Raw genomic sequence first — 19,479 nt, 5'->3', positions numbered from 1 at the left:
CCAGGTGAGTAGGCACCCAACTCACCCAGAGCACTCTGTTGCACACATGTGGTTGTATATAGAATTTCCTGAGTTTTCCCCGCGTTCCCAGCATAAGGCGCTAGTAGATTCCGGCGCAGCTGGGAACTTTATTGACCGTTACTTTGCACTTAGATTAGGGTTCCCTATTGTTCCTGTTGATGTTCCCTTCCCTGTACATGCCTTAGATAGTCATCCTTTGGGGTCAGGGCTAATTAGGGAGGTCACAGCTAGGGAGGTCATAACGCAAGAGGGTCATGAGGAGAGAATTAGTCTCTTCCTGATCGACTCTCCTGCATTTCCTGTGGTGTTGAGCCTTCCCTGGTTGGCCTCTCATGATCCCACTATTTCGTGGCAACAGAGGGCTCTCAAGGGATGGTCCCGTCAGAGCTCAGGGAGGTGTGTGGGTGTTTCCTTAGGTGCCACTACGGTGGAGAGTCCAAACCAGGTCTCCACCATACACATTCCCCCCGAATATGCCTATTTGGCACTCGCCTTCTGTAAAAAGAAGGCGACTCAATTACCACCCCATCGACATGGGGATTGTGTGATAAATCTCCTGGTAGACGCTGCACTTCCCAGGAGTCACGTGTATCCTCTGTCACAGGAGGAGACGGCGGCTATGGAAACATATGTCACCAAATCTCTGGGACAGGGATACATTCTGCCTTCCACTTCACCTGTCTCCTCGAGGGTCTTTTTTGTGAAGAAGGATGGAGGCTTGCGCCCGTGTATTGACTATCAAGGTTTTAAATCAGATCACGGTAAAATACAGTTACCAGCTACCTCTCATAGCCAGTATGACTGAGTCATTGCAACGGCGCGCTTCTTCACAAAATTGGATCTCAGGAGTGCTTACAACCTGGTGCGTATCCGGGGGGGGATGAGTGGAAGATGGCATTTAGCACCACTTTTGGGCACTATGAGTACCATGCCGTACGGGTTAATGAATGCTCCATCAGTCTTCCAATGCTTTGTAGATGAGATTTTCAGGGACCTGCACGGGCAGGGTGTATTGGTGTATATCGATGACATTCTAACATACTCCGCTACACGCGCCGAACATGTGTCCCTTGTTTGCAGGGAGCTTGGTCAACTGCTGGAGCATGACCTGTACGTCAAGGCTGAGAAATGTCTGTTCTTCAACAGTCCGTCTCCTTCCTAGGGTACAGCTTTTCCGTTTGCCAACTACTACCGGAGGTTTATCCGGGGTTTTGGTCAGGTAGCGGATCCCATTCTCTCCTTGCTGAAGGGGGGAGCGGTGCGACTGCAGTGGTCAGCTGGGGCGGACAGGGCTTTTAGTCAGTCACCTGAAGGCTCTGTTTACCTCGGCTCCCGTGCTAGCTCATCCTGATCCCTCCTGAGCTTTCATAGTTGAGGTGGACGCGTCTGAGGCTGGGATAGGGGCTGTGCTGTCTCAGTGCTCGGGTACGCCACTTAAGCTCCGCCCCTGTGCTTTCTTTTTGAAGAAGCTCAGCCCGGAGGAGCGAAACTATGATGTGGGGGACCAGGAACTGTTGGCTGTGGTCGGGGCCCAGAAGGCGTGGAGACATTGGCTTGAGGGGGATAGACACCCTTTCGTCATTTGGACTGACCACCGCAATCTGGAGTACATTCGGGCAGCGAGGAGACTGAACCCTCGCCAGGCGAGGTGGGCCATGTTTTTCACCCGCTTAGTTTTCACCGTATCCTACAGACCAGTCCCCAGAACGTTAAGGCAGACGCACTGTCCCGGATGTATGACACAGAGGAGCGGTCTGCAGATCCCACTCCCATAATTCCAGCTTCTTGCCTGGTGGCACCGGTGGTATGGGAGGTGGACGCGGACATCGAGTGGGCGTCACGTGCAGAGCCCACTCCCACACAGTGTCCAGTTGGGTGTCTGTACGTTCCGTTTGATGTCCGCGATCGTTTGATCTGTTGGGGTCACACGTCACACTCCACCGGTCATCCTGGCATCGGTCGGACAGTGCGCTGTCTTGCTGGGAAGTACTGGTGGCCCACGTTAGCTGAGGACATGAGGGTTTAGGTTTCCTCCTGCTCGGTGTACACACAGTGCAAGGAACCTAGACACCTGCCCAAAGGGAAATTACAACCCCTTCCCGTTCCACAACGACCGTGGTCACACCTATCGGTGGATTTCATGATGGATCTTCCCCCGTCACGGGGCAACACCATGATCCTGGTTGTTGTGGATCGGTTTTCTAAGTCCTGCCATCTCCTTCCTTTGCCCGGTCTCCCTACGGCTCTACAGACTGCGGAGGCCCTGTTCACCCACGTATTCCGGCACTACGGGGTGCCTGAGGATACAGTTTCTGATCGGGGTCCCCAATTCACATCTAAAGTCTAGAGGGCATTTATGGAATGTCTGGGGGTCTCGGTCAGCCTCACCTCAGGTTTTCACCCAGAGAGTAACGGGCAGGTGGAGAGAATCAACCAGGATGTGGGTAGGTTTCTGCGGTCCTATTGCAGGCCCGGCCGGGGGAGTGGGCGGTTTTCATCCCCTGGGCAGAGATGACCCAAAACTCCCTCCGCCACTCTTCCACTAACCTATCACATTTTCAGTGTGTGCTAGGTTATCAGCCCGTCCTGGCACCGTGGCATCAGAGCCAGATCGAGGCTCATGCGGTATACACCAGGGGACCGGGTCTGGCTCTCCACCCGAAACCTACCCCTTCGCCTGCCCTGCCGGAAGCTGGGTCTGCGGTTTGTAGGGCCATTTAAAGTCCTGAGGAGACTGAACAAGGTTTGTTATAGGTTACAACTCCCCCTGATTACCGTATTAACCCCTTGTTCCATGTGTCTCTCCTCAGGCCGGTGGTGGCTTGTCCGCTCCAGCAGTCTGAGGTGCGAGACATCGAGGGGGCCCTGGCGTATACTGTGAGAGCCATCATGGACTCAAGGCGTCGGGTGAGAGGCTCCATCCGGATCGCCCTGCGTCTCGTCCTCCGGGTTGTCCCCGAGGCCGGTGTCGGCTCGCTGCTGGAGCCACGAGTCAAGGGCGGGGTACTGTCACGACTTCCGCTGAAGTTGGTCCCTCTCCTTGTTCGGGCGTCGTTCGGCGGTCAAAGTCACCGGCTTTCTAGTCACCACCGATCCATGTTTAATTTTGTTTTGTCTTCATTATACACACCTGGTTTCATTCCATAATCAATGTTCCTTATTTAACCCTCTGGCTTCCCTTTCTGTTTTGTGAGTGATTGTCATTGTCATGTGGGTTCGTTCTTTGTGCTCTGGATATTTGTATTTTTCCTTGTTGGAACATTGCTTACATTTTGAGTAAATTCAGATGATGACTCATACCTGTGTCCTGCGCCTGACTCCTCTTATCCATTCACCTAATCGCTGACACCAGCCTTGTCCTCGTCAACACTCACACCTATGTTAATGAGAGAATCACTGACATGATGTCAGCTGGTCCTTTTGTGGCAGGGCTGAAATGCAGTGGAAATGTTTTTGGGGGATTCAGTTCATTTGCATGGCAAATAGGGACTTTGCTGTTAATTGGAATTCATATGATCACTCTTCATAACATTCTGGAGTATATGCAAATTGCCATCATACAAACTGAGGCAGCAGACTGTGAAAATTAATATTTGTGTCATTCTCAAAACTATTGGCCACGACTGTTTCTTTTACTGTTCCACTATATGACCACTGATTATGATTACCATGTGTTTCTGGATAGACCAGAGCTATTTTCCATATGGAGCCCTGGCTGGGATACGGTACGTGTTTATGAGTGTTTATCACGCAGTTGTGTGAGTATTCCTCAGGGGACACTAGCTGTCTCCCTCGTTAGGAGATACTGATGTTAGCGTGTGTACCAGTCCCTCATCACAACATCTGGATACACCACTGTCTACTGAACACAACCAACAAATATGACTCATAGCCTGGAAAACACAAAGGCACGCACATATGCACGCAGACACAAACACACGCAAACACACAAATAGCATATCTGACCGTGAACATAAAACACGCACACCAATAGCAATCAAATACAATCACACACACACTCACCAAAAGAAAGCATACGATAACACATGCAAGCAAGCCCACACACACACACACACACACCAATAGCCAGAATATATACGATCACACACACACACTTTGTCTTCCTCCCCCCTCTATATCATACCCTCTTGATCATTTGATTGGTGCATGCATAACCTGACAAAAGACATACAGCTCCTTTCCTTTTTTTCATCTTTCATCTTCCTTTCATCGTTCCTTGTTTAGTGATGGATAGATCAGGGACAGAGGATAAAGGACAAAAAAAAGGAACCAGAAATAGGTGTCAGACTGAATAGCAGGGTCCTTTAAAAAATACACCAAAGACATCAAAGATATGCCTCCTCCTCATCATTATCTTCATCATCAGGGCCATTGATAATCAAGCACTATTGAACCCTTTTATCTATGAATAGGATCACACACACAGAAACACACACACTTCCTTTCCCACCTGCAGGTTAGAGAGGTGAGCCAGCGGGGAAAAATCGGAGTCTAATGGGGAAAAATCTGTCTGGAAATTAGTTGGAGGGTTGCTTGTATCATATGCTAGATGCCATTGCCTGCTGTTGTGCCCTTGAGCAAGGCACTTAACCTCCCACAAAAACTGCTCTGGGGCACCCAGTGTGGCAGCCCTCCACTCCTCTCCAAAACCTATATATGTGGCTATGTGTATGAACAGTATGTGTGTCTTTCGGGGGATTGGGATAAAAGCGAAAGTAACATTTTGGTTGGACCCTAGGTTGGGTGCAATTGGCCAATAAAGTGATCTTAATCTTAGTCTATTGTAAGAAACGCTACTAAATGAGTTTCTTTGCCGGTTCTATGGAAGCCGATAGCGTTCTACCTGGAACCAAAAGGGTTCTTCAAAGGGATCTCCAATGGGGACAGCCGGAGAACCCTTTTAGGTTCTAGATAGCACAATTTTTTCTAAGACATTTTAGATGTCTCAAAGCCTTACCTTCGCTTGGAGAGCCATGGCTGATTGTGTGTCAGCGAGTGACTCATCTCTGAGTCTTTAACAAGCTGTCAATTAGACCCTTTTAAAGAAGAGACAAGGGTTATCTATACTCTAATTACAGACAGAGCCAAATACTCACTCGCAGGCTATCAGCTATCCGCAAGTGTGAGATGGAGAGAGGTGGGGGGATAGAGAAAGAAAGAGAGGGATAGAGGAAAAGAGATAGAAATGGAGCGAGAGAGTGGATGAGAGAGAGAGAGGTGGAGAGGAGAGGGAGAAACAGAGAGAGAGAAAAAAAACAGAGTGGAGGAGAGATGGAGAAAGAGGGGGGGGGTAGAACATGGAGAGTGTAATAGATGAGAGAGTGACAGGGGCAGAAGGGAGTCTCTACCTCCTAAAGGGTCTAATTAAGTGTTTAATAGAGTGGCAGAGCTCTGAGAGACCACTGGCTGACTGTGTCACACACACACACACGTGAGCACACAAGCGCACAGACACACACACTCACTCGATGCCATCAGCCCAGCATAGTGCTTGCTACCTGCCATCACGTCATCTGTCTCCGAGGATCTTACCTCGGAAGCGAGGTCATTCCCCAAACTATTTAATAAAATGTCATATTGCATTCTGTCTTTGTTATTCGTTCAGTTAAGCCTGTACTCGATTGAACTGAAGTACTGACTTCTGTCAGTAGGCTACAGCTTCATATAGACACCAGATTATGACTGATTTATTTCCACTCAATCAATCGCTCTCTCTCAATAACGCCATCACGTCTTTGTGTTTGATGCATTTCTATCTAAAACATTGAGTCAACAACAGCCCAACCCCTGTTCAGGTATTTATTCATATTCCCACTATTTCACAGCATTGTCATTGTGCTACTACAGTTATCTCTATCCCCAGCATTGTTGTCAGTAATATTCCTGTGCACATACGTTTAAATTCCACTGTTAGCTCTGTTACTGTTAGCCCAAATGGGAAGCCCACTGTGGTCAATTCGTCCAGTACTATTATTTAAAATACCTATTGATACCCCCTCTGTTTTCAAATCATATAGAGGGCTTGGGGCTGTTACACATAAACGTGCAAAGCTTGATGTCAAAGATGGACCTTCTTGATGTCTGAGTATAGACACGAGCCCTGATATTCTGGTTCTCACGGAGACCTGGCTCGAAATTTTCAGGTGTTATATACTGAAAAGGGGGAGGGGTAGCTACTACACTACCGGTCAAAAGGTATAGAACACCTACTCATTCAAAGGTTATTTATTTATTTTTACTATTTTCTACATTGTAGAATAATAGTAGAGACATCAAAACTATGAAATAACACATATGGAATCATGTAGTAACAAAAAAAAGTGTTAAACAAATCAAAATATATTTTATATTTGAGATTCTTCAAAGTAGCCACCCTTTGCCTTGATGACAGCTTTGCACACTCTTGGCAGTCTCTCAACCAGCTTCACCTGGAATAATTTTCCAACAGTCTTGAAGGAGTTTCCACATATGCTGAGCACTTGTTGTCTGCTTTTCCTTTACTCTGCGGTCCAACTCATCCTAAACCATCTCAATTCGGTTGAGGTCGGATGATTGTGGAGGCCAGGTCATCTGATGCAGCACTCCACCACTCTCCTTCTTGGTCAAATAACCCTTACACAGCCTGGAGGTGTGTTTTGGGTCATTGTCCTGCTGTGAAAAAATGATAGTCCCACTAAGAAGAATCCAGATGGGATGGCATATCGCTGCAAAATACTGTGGTAGCCATGCTGGTTAAGTTTGACCAGCAAAGCACCGTCACACCTCCTCCTCCATGCTGCACAGTGGGAACCACACATGCAGAGATCATCCATTTACCTACTCTGCGTCAAAGACACTGAATCAAAAATTGCAACCAAAAATCTCAAATTTGGACTAATCAGACAGATTTCCACAGGTCTAATGTCCATTGCTCATGTTTCTTGGCCCAAGCAAGGCTCTTCTTATTATTGGTGTCTTTTAGTAATGCTTTCACATTACAGCAATTCGACCTGATTCACACAGTCTCCTCTGAACAGTTGATGTTGAGATGTGTCTGTTACTTGAACTCTGTGAAGCATTTATTTGGGCTGCAATTTGAGGCTGGTAACTCCAGTGAAGATATCCTCTGCAGCAGAACTAACTCTGGGTCCTCCTTTCCTGTGGCGGTCCTCATGACAGCCAGTTTCATCATAGCGCTTGATGGTTTTTGCGACTGCACTTGATGATACTTTCAAAGTTATTGACATTTTCCGGATTGACTCACCTTCATGTCTTAAAGTAATGATGGACTGTCATTTCTCTTTGTTTATTTGAGCTGTTCCTGCCATGATATGGACTTGGTCTTTTTCCAAACAGGGCTATCTTCTGTATACCACCCCTACCTTGTCACAACACAACTGATTGTTTCAAGCGCAATTAGATGGAAAGAAATTCCACAAATGTACTTTTAACAAGGCACACCTGTTAATTGAAATGCATTCCAGGTGACTGCCTAATGAAGCTGGTTGAGAGAATTCCAGGAGTGTGAAAAGCTGTCATGAAGGCAAAGGGTGGCTACTTTGAAGACTCTCAAATATATTTTGATTTGTTTAACACTTGTTTTGGTTACTACATGATTCTATATGTGTTATTTCATAGTTTTGATATCTTCACTGTTATTCTACAATGAAGAAAATAGTAAAAAAATAATGAAAAACCCTTGAATGAGTAGGTGAGTCCAAACTTTTGACTGGTACTGTATGCGATATCAACACTTGTGGCAACATGTTCTCTAAGTGTCACGATCCCCAAAAGTTTGTGTTTTTGATCATAAATGTAGCCCTCTGCCAAAATATGCATTTGTTTGTAACAGGGATCCACACACTCTCTGCCTAAGCAAGTTCTGTCCGGCACTGACATTATTACTGAAAATAAGAGAGATAAGTGATGCATTTAATCAGGGTAAGGTTTTACTAAGCTAACATATGGAATCATTTTAGAGTTGGTCATACCATGGATCATGGATCTATTTTATTTAGAATTTTTAAGATCCCTTTAGGTCTAAAAAATGTATCTAAAAAAATATTTCATAAAATATTGAATTTGGCCTTTACTACTACAAGCCATAGAAACATATTGAATAACACATTTATAAATGACAAAAAGACAGTCATCAAATAAATCATTAGGAATTAGGAAATATTTTGTTTTTTACTCCCCTTATATTTGTTGGCACAAAACTACCTCCATACTTCCATTCATTTGTATGAGTTACCTTCAGACGAGTCCTGTGACACTTGTGGGGGTCGTAGAGCAAAACTGAGAACACCATCATGTTTGTGAGAGTCTCATGAGTTTGTAGGCCAAATTGTTTGGACACTTCAGATGTTTTCGTGAGAAGACTGATTTTTGGGATGTCTCATGGTCTGACAAACACTGCTGTAGCTCGGCCACCATCCACCACAGATGCGCCCTCATGCCATCCTTCATCCCCCTCCTGTTCCCTGTAACTATTCCCCAGGTTGTTGCTGTAAAATGAGAATGTGTTCTCAGTCAACTTACCTGGTAAAATAGGGTTAAATAAAAATAAAACAACCTAAACGGGTCGATTTTATGTCCTGTATTTTTACTGTCTATATAAATATTGGTCTTTCTGCAAAGAATTGTAACGTACACCTGTATGCAGATAACACTGTTGTGTATGCATGGTTGACCAGGCTTTTTCAGAGCTGCAATCTGCCTTTGTTGCTTTGCAGAAAGCATTTGCATGAACTGAAATGTATACTTAATGCAGATAAAACCATGGATGTTAAGATTTCTGATAAATATCTGGGCATCTGAATTGATGAAAAGTTATCTTTTAAAAAGCATATGGATGAGTTAGTTAAGAAGTTGAGAATAAAGATGGGCCTCTTCTTTAGAAATAGATCAAAACCATTTATATGAATGCAGCTGCCTCTGTACTGAAACCATTAGACACAGTTTACCACAATGCACTTAGTTTTATTACGGGCGACAGGTTCAGTACACATCATTGCGTCTTATATCAGAAAGTAGGCTGGCCCTCTCTGAAGTCTTGTAAATCGACACACTGCTCTCTTTTTATTTATAAAGCACTCTTGCACAAACTTCCACCGTACCTTACTTCATTCTTAAAATACAGATATACGAGTCACCAGACCCGATAACAGGGATGACTTAAGACGTCCGCATGCTTCCCATCTGAAACCGTTCGGAACTGTCCCTGCATACATTAGGACATTTTGCGATGTTTTTCTTCGTTTTGGTCTACGGCAAGGTGGTGACCCTTGTGACCTTAATAATTATCACTCTATTTCTAAACTTTCTTGCCTCGAAACACATTTGGAATTCTTGATTAATGCTCAGCTAAGATATTTCTTTACTTTAAAATCTATTCTAAATGTGCATCAGTCAGGCTTCAGACCCAGGGCAGAGCACCATCTCAGGAGTATCACTGGTTTTAAACGATGTGGTAAATTGTTTGGATAGGAAGAAATACTGCGATGCTCTATTCATTGACTTGTCTACGCATTCGACCACTCTTTACTAATCCCCTGCTAAATCCAAACATCAGGCTAGTGTAACAGTATAACTTTAAACTGTCCCCTCGCCCATACCCAGGCGCGAACCAGGGACCCTCTGCACACATCAACAACAGCCACCCACCAAGCATCGTTACCCATCGCTCCACAATAGCCGCAGCCCTTGCAGAGCAAGGGGAACCACTACTTCAAGGTCTCAGAGAAAGTGACGTCACCGATTGAAACGCTATTTAGCGCGTACCACTGCTAAACTAGCTAGCTATTTCACATCCATTACACTAGGCATGTGCACGTGAGTGAGAGAGGTATATATTCTTATTCCATCCCTTTACTTAGATTTGTGTGTACAGGTATTAGGTACTTGTTGTGGAATTGTTAGATTACTGTTAGATATTACTGCACTGTCAGAACTAGAAGCGCAAGCATTTTGCTACACTCGCAATAACACCTGCTAACCATGTGCATGTGACCAATAAAATGTGATTTGATAGGGAGTATGTGTGTGTGTGTGTGTGTGTGTGTGTGTGTGTGTGTGTGTGTGTGTGTGTGTGTGTGTGTGTGTGTGTGTGTGTGTGTGTGTGTGTGTGATTGCTACTGTCAGTACTATAAATACAGGGTGTTGATGACAGGTGTTGGTGCCTCACATCTCTTGGGTGAGGGGAGGGGGGAGAGGAAAAGGGGAAGGAAGGAGTGATGAGAGAGAGATGAGAGGGAGGAATAGTAGGCGAAAGTGGGAAGATGAGTTTGAAGTGGGGTGAGAGATGAGCTAGGGACAAGAGGAGGGACAAAGTAAAGATAAAGAAGAGAGGGTGAGGTTCGGTGGGCACTGTGGTGATCAGGCTACAACAGAACCAGAAGTGATCTGATGATTGATTATCTCTCTACACTCTAAGCATCGAGCTCAATGTGTCTGTCTGAATGTATTTCTGTGAAACACTGTGCACATCATTATGGTATAATTTGTCTGTATAAGGATGACTGATTGAGGTACAGATCCCTCTCAGTATTTCTCGTCTCAGATTCTCAGAATTATTTCCTGCTTGTTTCCTAGCAGAACAACTCTTTCCCAGCTATTATCTGATTAAGGTCGATGGAGATGAGGTAGAAGACATATTTCTATATCTCATCCATGCCCTGTGTTGCATGTTTAGACAGAACACACACATTTATTTACAGACTGGTGTTAAACATTATATCTGTAGAGGTGTTGTGGTGTTGCATTGCTGTCTGTAGGTGTTTGAATTGGTACCCTGTACAGCAGAGTATCGAATCTTATCCTACTGATGTTTTCTGTTCTACGAGATAATGATTTGCATCCACCTGGTGTCTCAGGTCTAAATCAGTCCCTGATTAGCGGGAATGACTGAAAAAAAAGCAGTGGAACTGACTTCAAGGTCCAGGGTTGAGTTTGAGGGATATACAGTATTTGGTGATTTGTCTCACATTATGTGGTGTCTAGAGGAGTTTTAGTACTACATGATGTGTTATGCTAGGGTTGTTTGTGTGGTAGCTTGAGTATATGTACAGTATTATGTGTTGTCTTACCTTGTGAGGTATGACAACGGTAGATCCTCCACTGATGCCAACGATGGGCAGAGCTGTCTGAGTCGACAGGAAGTCTAGGATCTGAGCCACTTCTGCCACCTGCTTTTGTTCAGTCCAGGAGATAGTCAAATAGATACACACAACATATAGATGATTTTTACCAAGGAATCTGGCATCTCATATCTATCCCGTTTTTTCAATATCCCCAAAGTGCAGAGGTCAGTATCTGAGTTAACCTTCCGCCTTGTTTAACATGATTGATTGATTGATTGATTGATTGATTGATTGATCCATCGATTGACTGACCTGAGGTCCAGCTCCTGATCCCACATCGTCCTCGAACACGACCCCATGCAGTTTCTCTGTCGCCATGGTTTCACAGAGACGTGTCAGCAGGGCGCGAGGGTTGGTGTCGTTAACCAGAACAGTGACCGGGTTCACCTCTAAGAAGAAGAAGAAGAAGACTAAAGCAGAAGAAGAAAGAATGTTGCACTCCAAAGTGAACATAGTATGTGCTTTGGTGCTTTTTTGCACATAAGTATTCATGTCAAGAACATACAGTGGCAAAACTGGTTCACAGGTTCATACCTAGGGGAAGATCAGCGAAGTCCTCTCTGCTCAAATGACCCCTGACCTCATTCTGGTAAGCAGAGCCACAGAACACCACCGCCACGTTAATAGAGGGATGAGGGATGAGAGGGCGGGAGAGGAGGGGAGGAAGGGAGGAGAGGAAGAGGAGGAAAAGAGGAGGATATCGCGGAGAAGAAGGTGGCTGTCCTGGAGGAGCAGCCATGTCAGCACCTTACTGCCTGGAGAGGAGTAAGAGGAGTAAAAATAGAAAGGGGGGAGAGGAGAGAAAGAGATATGGAGAGGGGGAGGAGGTGAGGGTGGGACAGAGGGTTCAAAGAGAGGGGGTAGGAGAGGGAAAGAAATGGAGAGCAGTAGTCAGACATGCAAGCAGCTTTTGTCTGGGACAATTGATGTGTCGCTCCACGAAACTAGTCTCTTTTGCGTCCCTTTGATATTTTAAGTAGAAATTGTGCACCAGTATTGGATTTTAAAAGTCTGTTATATTAAATGAAGTGCCTTTTAATATAGACCACATGGACAATTCAACAAATCCAACATTTTTATATGAATAAACATTTGCTAATGTCCCTTTGTGCACTCTCTGTGACTTCTCGGGAAGATTTTAACCCACTTAAGCCCACATTTTTCCCCATAATTGTAAAGCCCTATTTATTTTGCTGCTTTGACAACGTCTTTCCTGAAGATTATCATTTATTTAATGTGATTAGTGATTGATCAAAATAAAATACAAATCCCTAATTTTATGGTGACGCAAACTCCTCATTTTAATATTGTGAAACTATTCCTTTTTCCCCCTGGTGTTTTGTGGTGGAAAACTGAGTACGTCGAGCATAACATGTCAACCCTGTTACCCACAGATAGACAGGCTTAAAATGTTTTACCAATTTACATTTTGGGTGAAACTTGCATTCAATTTCCTCTCCTTGTTGCACACAAGCTTCCATTCCCCCTGCCATAATGGGAGTTATGGCTGAGTTAAGATGAAATTAAACCTAAATTAACCCTGTTACTTTATTTGGCACTTACTATAGTCTTTATTTAGATGGGGTAACATATTAAGTTTAACGTCTGCTTCCAACTCACACTCTCAAACATGTAGATCCCCTGAACGCAACTCACTCTCCAGATCCCAATCACCTGAATTCTGATCACCTGTTCACACACCTGTATGTCATTATCACACACTATTTAGTTCAGTTCCTTGCACCCATCACTGCGCGGTATTGTTTGTTTTGTGACACACTTCTGTTCAGAGTGTTTGGGTTTCCGGTAATTTAATCCTCTCGTGTATGATAGTTGTTGCCTGCCTCACTAACGGCGCCTTTTGCCTAGTCCTGCCTGTTCTTTATCGGATTTCCTGTTATCAACCTATTGCCTGATCTCCCAGATGATATTACTAGCCTTTTCCCTGCCTGTACTGTTGCCTTTTTAAAACCTGTGTATGACCTTCTGCCTGTGGTCCTTTACAAATAAACACCTGCTACGCCCTGCACTTGAAACCAGCTCTCTGTCTCCCATCGTGTTCATTGCAGTCAAAAATGTGATTATTTTTGTTATCATTTTATATATATTTCCACAAGTTGGAGTAATACTGTGAAAATTACAATAATGCCTATTTAGTGCAAGAGCTGTTTGAAAAGAGTGCCTGACATTTTGACCGCATTGGACCTATAAATTGAACATGTGCTCATCATGACAGAAAGTTAAATTAAACTCCCAGAAATGGACTCATTTTGTGGATTGACCCTGAAACCCATTATCCTTCAGTGCATTTGTTTAAGTATTATATATTTTTCTCTCTCTCCATCCCTTGTTCATTGCAATCTCACACACACCCACTGACACTGACACCAGCACCTGACACCCTCCATCAGACATTAACATTTTAGTCTCTAGCCTCTTTCTACAAGATATCATCTAGAAACATTTCAATTAGATTAGATGTATTTATCTTTTGGTCAACTGCTTTCAACAATAACTAGTGCTGAACAACTGCAGGTACATGAATAAAATAGTACTCATCTTCAACGGCAGGAGCATTCGAAGTCATACGGAAGGAAACAGACAAAAATCACCTTAGAAAAGAGAGGCTTGAAAGAGAGTTGAAAGGATACGTCTGATGACAGTTCTATTCTAAGAGCTTAATGTCTTTTGTTTTTTTAGTCTCGTTCTTCATTTGCACACCAAAACGACAATATCCCAGCATCGAGACATTGGGCCATTTGGTCTGTATTGGAACAAAGAGATAGAGAAGTGTGAGGGATGTGAGATGATTGTGAAGGCCTCTCTGATGACAAGAGATCACACAGATGGATTGGCCAGCGGTCACTACATAGACACATAGCCGCGAGAAGTAGGGGTGCTGAGTGTGCTGCAGGCCTCTACAATAACTTTTTTTTTAAGTAGTGCACTGGGCCTTTACTAGTCCTAGTAAAGTTACTAGTACTCGTTACTAGTCCTGTATTAACGGACCAATATAGCATCTTCCAGCGACAATGCAAAAACACACCACACCAAACAGCACATCTGACAGAGGAGAGTGTATGGTGTGGGGGGGGAGGGAGGGCGTAGCGTGTGCGTGCGTGTGTGTGCATGCGTGTGGGTGGGTGCTTGCGTGTGAGTGTGTGAAGCAGGAACGGGATTGTGCAGAGTTTATCAAACACCAATGGCTTCGCCTGGTTAGTTTGTAATGCCCACTTTAAAATCCCACAAACAAGAAGAAGTGCTCTCAACGTGCACAATGTGTCAAAAATCAAATCAAATCAAATCAAATTTTATTTGTCACATACACATGGTTAGCAGATGTTAATGCGAGTGTAGCGAAATGCTTGTGCTTCTAGTTCTGACAATGCAGTAATAACGAACAAGTAATCTAACTAACAATTCCAAAAAAACTACTGTCTTATACACAGTGTAAGGGGATAAAGAATATGTACATAAGGATATATGAATGAGTGATGGTACAGAGCAGCATAGGCAAGATACAGTAGATGATATCGAGTACAGTATATACATATGAGATGAGTATGTAAACCAAGTGGCATAGTTAAAGTGGCTAGTGATACATGTATTACATAAGGATGCAGTCGATGATATAGAGTACAGTATCTACGTATGCATATGAGATGAATAATGTAGGGTAAGTAACATTATATAAGGTAGCATTGTTTAAAGTGGCTAGTGATATATTTACATCATTTCCCATCAATTCCCATTATTAAAGTGGCTGGAGTAGAGTCAGTGTCATTGACAGTGTGTTGGCAGTAGCCACTCAATGTTAGTGGTGGCTGTTTAACAGTCTGATTGCCTTGAGATAGAAGCTGTTTTTCAGTCTCTCGGTCCCAGCTTTGATGCACCTGTACTGACCTCGCCTTCTGGATGACAGCGGGGTGAACAGGCAGTGGCTCGGGTGGTTGATGTCCTTGATGATCTTTATGGCCTTCCTGTAGCATCGGGTGGTGTAGGTGTCCTGGAGGGCAGGTAGTTTGCCCCCGGTGATGCGTTGTGCAGACCTCACTACCCTCTGGAGAGCCTTACGGTTGGGGGCGGTGCAGTTGCCATACCAGGCGGTGATACAGCCCGCCAGGATGCTCTCGTTTGTGCATCTGTAGAAGTTTGTGAGTGCTTTTGGTGACAAGCCGAATTTCTTCAGCCTCCTGAGGTTGAAGAGGCGCTGCTGCGCCTTCCTCACGATGCTGTCTGTGTGAGTGGACCAATTCAGTTTGTCTGTGATGTGTATGCCGAGGAACTTAAAACTTGCTACCCTCTCCACTACTGTTCCATCGATGTGGATGGGGGTGTTCCCTCTGCTGTTTCCTGAAGTCCACAATCATCTCCTTAGTTTTGTTGACGTTGAGTGTGAGGTTATTTTCCTGACACCACACTCCGAGGGCCCTCACCTCCTCCCTGTAGGCCGTCTCGTCGTTGTTGGTAATCAAGCCTACCACTGTTGTGTCGTCCGCAAACTTGATGATTGAGTTGGAGGCGTGCATGGCCACGCAGTCGTGGGTGAACAGGGAGTACAGGAGAGGGCTCAGAACGCACCCTTGTGGGGCCCCAGTGTTGAGGATCAGCGGGGAGGAGATGTTGTTGCCTACCCTCACCACCTGGGGGCAGCCCGTCAGGAAGTCCAGAACCCAGTTGCACAGGGCGGGGTCGAGACCCAGGGACTCGAGCTTGATGACGAGCTTGGAGGGTACTATGGTGTTGAATGCCGAGCTGTAGTCGATGAACAGCATTCTCACATAGGTATTCCTCTTGTCCAGATGGGTTAGAGCAGTGTGCAGTGTGGTTGAGATTGCATCGTCTGTGGACCTATTTGGGCGGTAAGCAAATTGGAGTGGGTCTAGGGTGTCAGGTAGGGTGGAGGTGATATGGTCCTTGACTAGTCTCTCAAAGCACTTCATGATGACGGATGTGAGTGCTACGGGGCGGTAGTCGTTTAGCTCAGTTACCTTAGCTTTCTTGGGAACAGGAACAATGGTGGCCCTCTTGAAGCATGTGGGAACAGCAGACTGGTATAGGGATTGATTGAATATGTCCGTAAACACACCGGCCAGCTGGTCTGCGCATGCTCTGAGGGCGCGGCTGGGGATGCCGTCTGGGCCTGCAGCCTTGCGAGGGTTAACACGTTTAAATGTCTTACTCACTTCGGCTGCAGTGAAGGAGAGACCGCATGTTTTCGTTGCAGGCCGTGTCAGTGGCACTGTATTGTCCTCAAAGCGGGCAAAAAGTTATTTAGTCTGCCTGGGAGCAAGACATCCTGGTCCGTGACCTGGCTGGGTTTCTTCCTGTAGTCCGTGATTGACTGTAGACCCTGCCACATGCCTCTTGTGTCTGAGCCGTTGAATTGAGATTCTACTTTGTCTCTGTACTGGCGCTTAGCTTGTTTGATAGCCTTGCGGAGGGAATAGCTGCACTGTTTGTATTCAGCCATGTTACCAGACACCTTGCCCTGATTAAAAGCAGTGGTTCGTGCCTTCAGTTTCACACGAATGCTGCCATCAATCCAAGGTTTCTGGTTAGGGAATGTTTTAATCGTTGCTATGGGAACGACATCTTCAACGCACGTTCTAATGAACTCGCACACCGAATCAGCGTATTCGTCAATGTTGTTGTCTGACGCAATACGAAACATCTCCCAGTCCACGTGATGGAAGCAGTCTTGGAGTGTGGAGTCAGCTTGGTCGGACCAGCGTTGGACAGACCTCAGCGTGGGAGCCTCTTGTTTTAGTTTCTGTCTGTAGGCAGGGATCAACAAAATGGAGTCGTGGTCAGCTTTTCCGAAAGGGGGCGGGGCAGGGCCTTATATGCGTCGCGGAAGTTAGAGTAACAATGATCCAGGGTCTTTCCACCCCTGGTTGCGCAATCGATATGCTGATAAAATTTAGGGAGTCTTGTTTTCAGATTAGCCTTGTTAAAATCCCCAGCTACAATGAATGCAGCCTCCGGATAAATCGTTTCCAGTTTGCAGAGAGTTAAATAAAGTTTGTTCAGAGCCATCGATGTGTCTGCTTGGGGGATATATACGGCTGTGATTATAATCTAAGAGAATTCTCTTGGTAGATAATGCGGTCTACATTTGATTGTGAGGAATTCTAAATCAGGTGAACAGAAGGATTTGAGTTCCTGTATGTTTCTGTCATCACACCATGTCACGTTAGTCATAAGGCATACGCCCCCGCCCCTCTTCTTACCAGAAAGATGTTCGTTTCTGTCGGCGCGATGCGTGGAGAAACCCGCTGGCTGCACCGCTTCGGATTGCGTCTCTCCGGTTAGCCATGTTTCCGTGAAGCAGAGAACGTTGCAGTCTCTGATGTCCCTCTGGAATGCTACCCTTGCTCGGATTTCATCAACCTTGTTGTCAAGAGACTGGACATTGGCGAGAAGAATGCTAGGGAGTGGTGCACGATGTGCCCGTCTCCGGAGTCTGACCAGAAGACCGCTTCGTTTCCCTCTTTTTCTGAGTCGTTTTTTCGGGTCGCTGCATGTAATCCACTCCGTTACACTGGTTGTAAGGCAGAACACAGGATCCGCATCGCGAAAAACATATTCTTGGTCGTACTGATGGTGAGTTGACGCTGATCTTATATTCAGTAGTTCTTCTCGGCTGTATGTAATGAAACCTAAGATGACCTGGGGTACTAGTGTAAGAAATAACACGTAAAAAAACAAAAAACTGCATAGTTTCCTAGGAACGCGAAGCGAGGCGGCCATCTCTGTCGGCGCCGGTCCAAAAGTGTGCACATGCATGCCTGCGTGTGCGTTCCGCTTATGTTTGTGCCGGCGTGAGCATGAGTGTGTGAGAGGTGAGCAAGGTGGCGGACAGTAATAGAAGACAAGGTCTCATTCTTTTTCATTTGAAAAATACATTGTATTTTTACAGTTATATGATTGAAACTAGTCACAACCCAAGGCCAAATACATAGAGAGGGGGGTGAGAGAGAGAGAGAGAGAGAGAGAGAGAGAGAGAGAGATGACAGAAAAATAGCAAGAAGGCGAAAGAACCATTTAAAGATAGAGAAACAGAAAGATTAGAGAGAAATGCAGACAAGGGGGAGGGAAAATGGAAAGAAAGAGAGTGTGTGGGTTAGTTAGATGAGATGACTGGAGAACAGAGATGCTGGTTGCAGATACACTCAACCCACTGTAAAAAAAATATTGTGAAACAGACACAAATTACTTATGTTCACCACACGATTTTGTATACAGTGCACTTCAATCATAGATGAAGGTAGTAGGTTACTTAAAACTGTCACGCCCTGATCTGTTTCACCTGCCCTTGTGCTTATATCCACCCCCCTCCAGGTGTCCCCCATTTATCCCCTGGGTACTTATACCTGTGTTCTCTATTTGTCTGTTGCCAGTTTGTCTTATTTGTCAAGTCAACCAGCGTTTTATTCTCAGCTCCTGCTTTTCCCTAGTCTCCCTTTTTCTCGCCCTCCTGGTTCTGACCCTTGCCTGTCCTGACTCTGAGCCCGCCAGCCTGACCACTCTGCCTGCCCCTGACCCTGAGCCTGCCTGCCGTCCTGTTCCTTTGCCCCTACCCTGGTTAAATTTGGGTCTTACCCGAAACAGAAGCGATAGGAGGGAGATTGGTCGGTGAGGATGGGTGGGCGTATAATGCGAAGGTCTAAAAACCCAAATGTTGTGTGTTCGAATGACAATGGCCAACTTTAGTATTTTAAATAGTTAGGAACTTCTTATTACTTTTTTTACTGGCTATTTAGCTAGCCCTAAACCCTTTAGTTACTTAGCTAGCGTGTTACCTAACCCCTACCTTAACCCCCAGCCTAGCTATCGTTAGCCAGCTAGTTAACCTAGCTAACATTAGCCGCAACAAGTTGGAAGTCTTTATGAAGGAAATCGTGTACTGGTCAAGAATGCATTTTTTGTGTGCCTGTCACAAATTTCAAATAAGTAATTTGTCTATTTTAACGGTTTTCTGTTAAAGTGTGTTGATAGCACGATAATCTCTACACTCTGGGCTGGGCGGTGATGGACTAAGCAGGTTAACAACAGAAAGTGTGTGGGAGAGTGGTATAAGGTATAGGACAGGATATGAGCATGTCTAGAGACATACAGTGTAACCGACTTGGTTTGATGACCTACGGTAGCATGAATCCTTAGACCTGGACATTCATTAGCTCCCGAAGTTAATGCCCAGGCTTTAGCTTAGAGGCCTTACACAGTCTTCTGGTGCCCAGACAACCAAGGTTAAAACAAAATAAATTTGTATTTGTCACATGCTTCGTAAACAACAGGTGTAGACTAACAGCAA

At 45.1% G+C, this 19,479-nt stretch overlaps 1 protein-coding gene across 1 annotated transcript in view; it reads right to left on the bottom strand.

Annotated features, from left to right (window-relative positions):
* Positions 1-11,901, bottom strand: part of LOC112224771 (glutamate receptor ionotropic, NMDA 2C-like) — an 86,072-nt gene extending 74,171 nt beyond the window's left edge. Inside the window, exons 1-3 of the mRNA XM_024388447.1 lie at positions 11,697-11,901; positions 11,415-11,551; positions 11,109-11,189 (exon numbers count right to left, since the gene is read on the bottom strand). Coding sequence (XP_024244215.1) covers positions 11,109-11,189; positions 11,415-11,551; positions 11,697-11,901 — 423 coding nt within the window. The remainder of the gene's footprint in view (positions 1-11,108; positions 11,190-11,414; positions 11,552-11,696) is intronic.
* Positions 11,902-19,479: the final 7,578 nt, after the last annotated feature.

This window comes from Oncorhynchus tshawytscha, linkage group LG25 (assembly GCF_018296145.1).
Source record: "Oncorhynchus tshawytscha isolate Ot180627B linkage group LG25, Otsh_v2.0, whole genome shotgun sequence".
In the NCBI taxonomy this organism is placed as follows: Eukaryota; Metazoa; Chordata; class Actinopteri; order Salmoniformes; family Salmonidae; genus Oncorhynchus; species Oncorhynchus tshawytscha.
The sequence above is the reverse complement of the archived record's forward strand: the minus strand, read 5'-3'. Positions and strand labels throughout refer to the sequence as shown.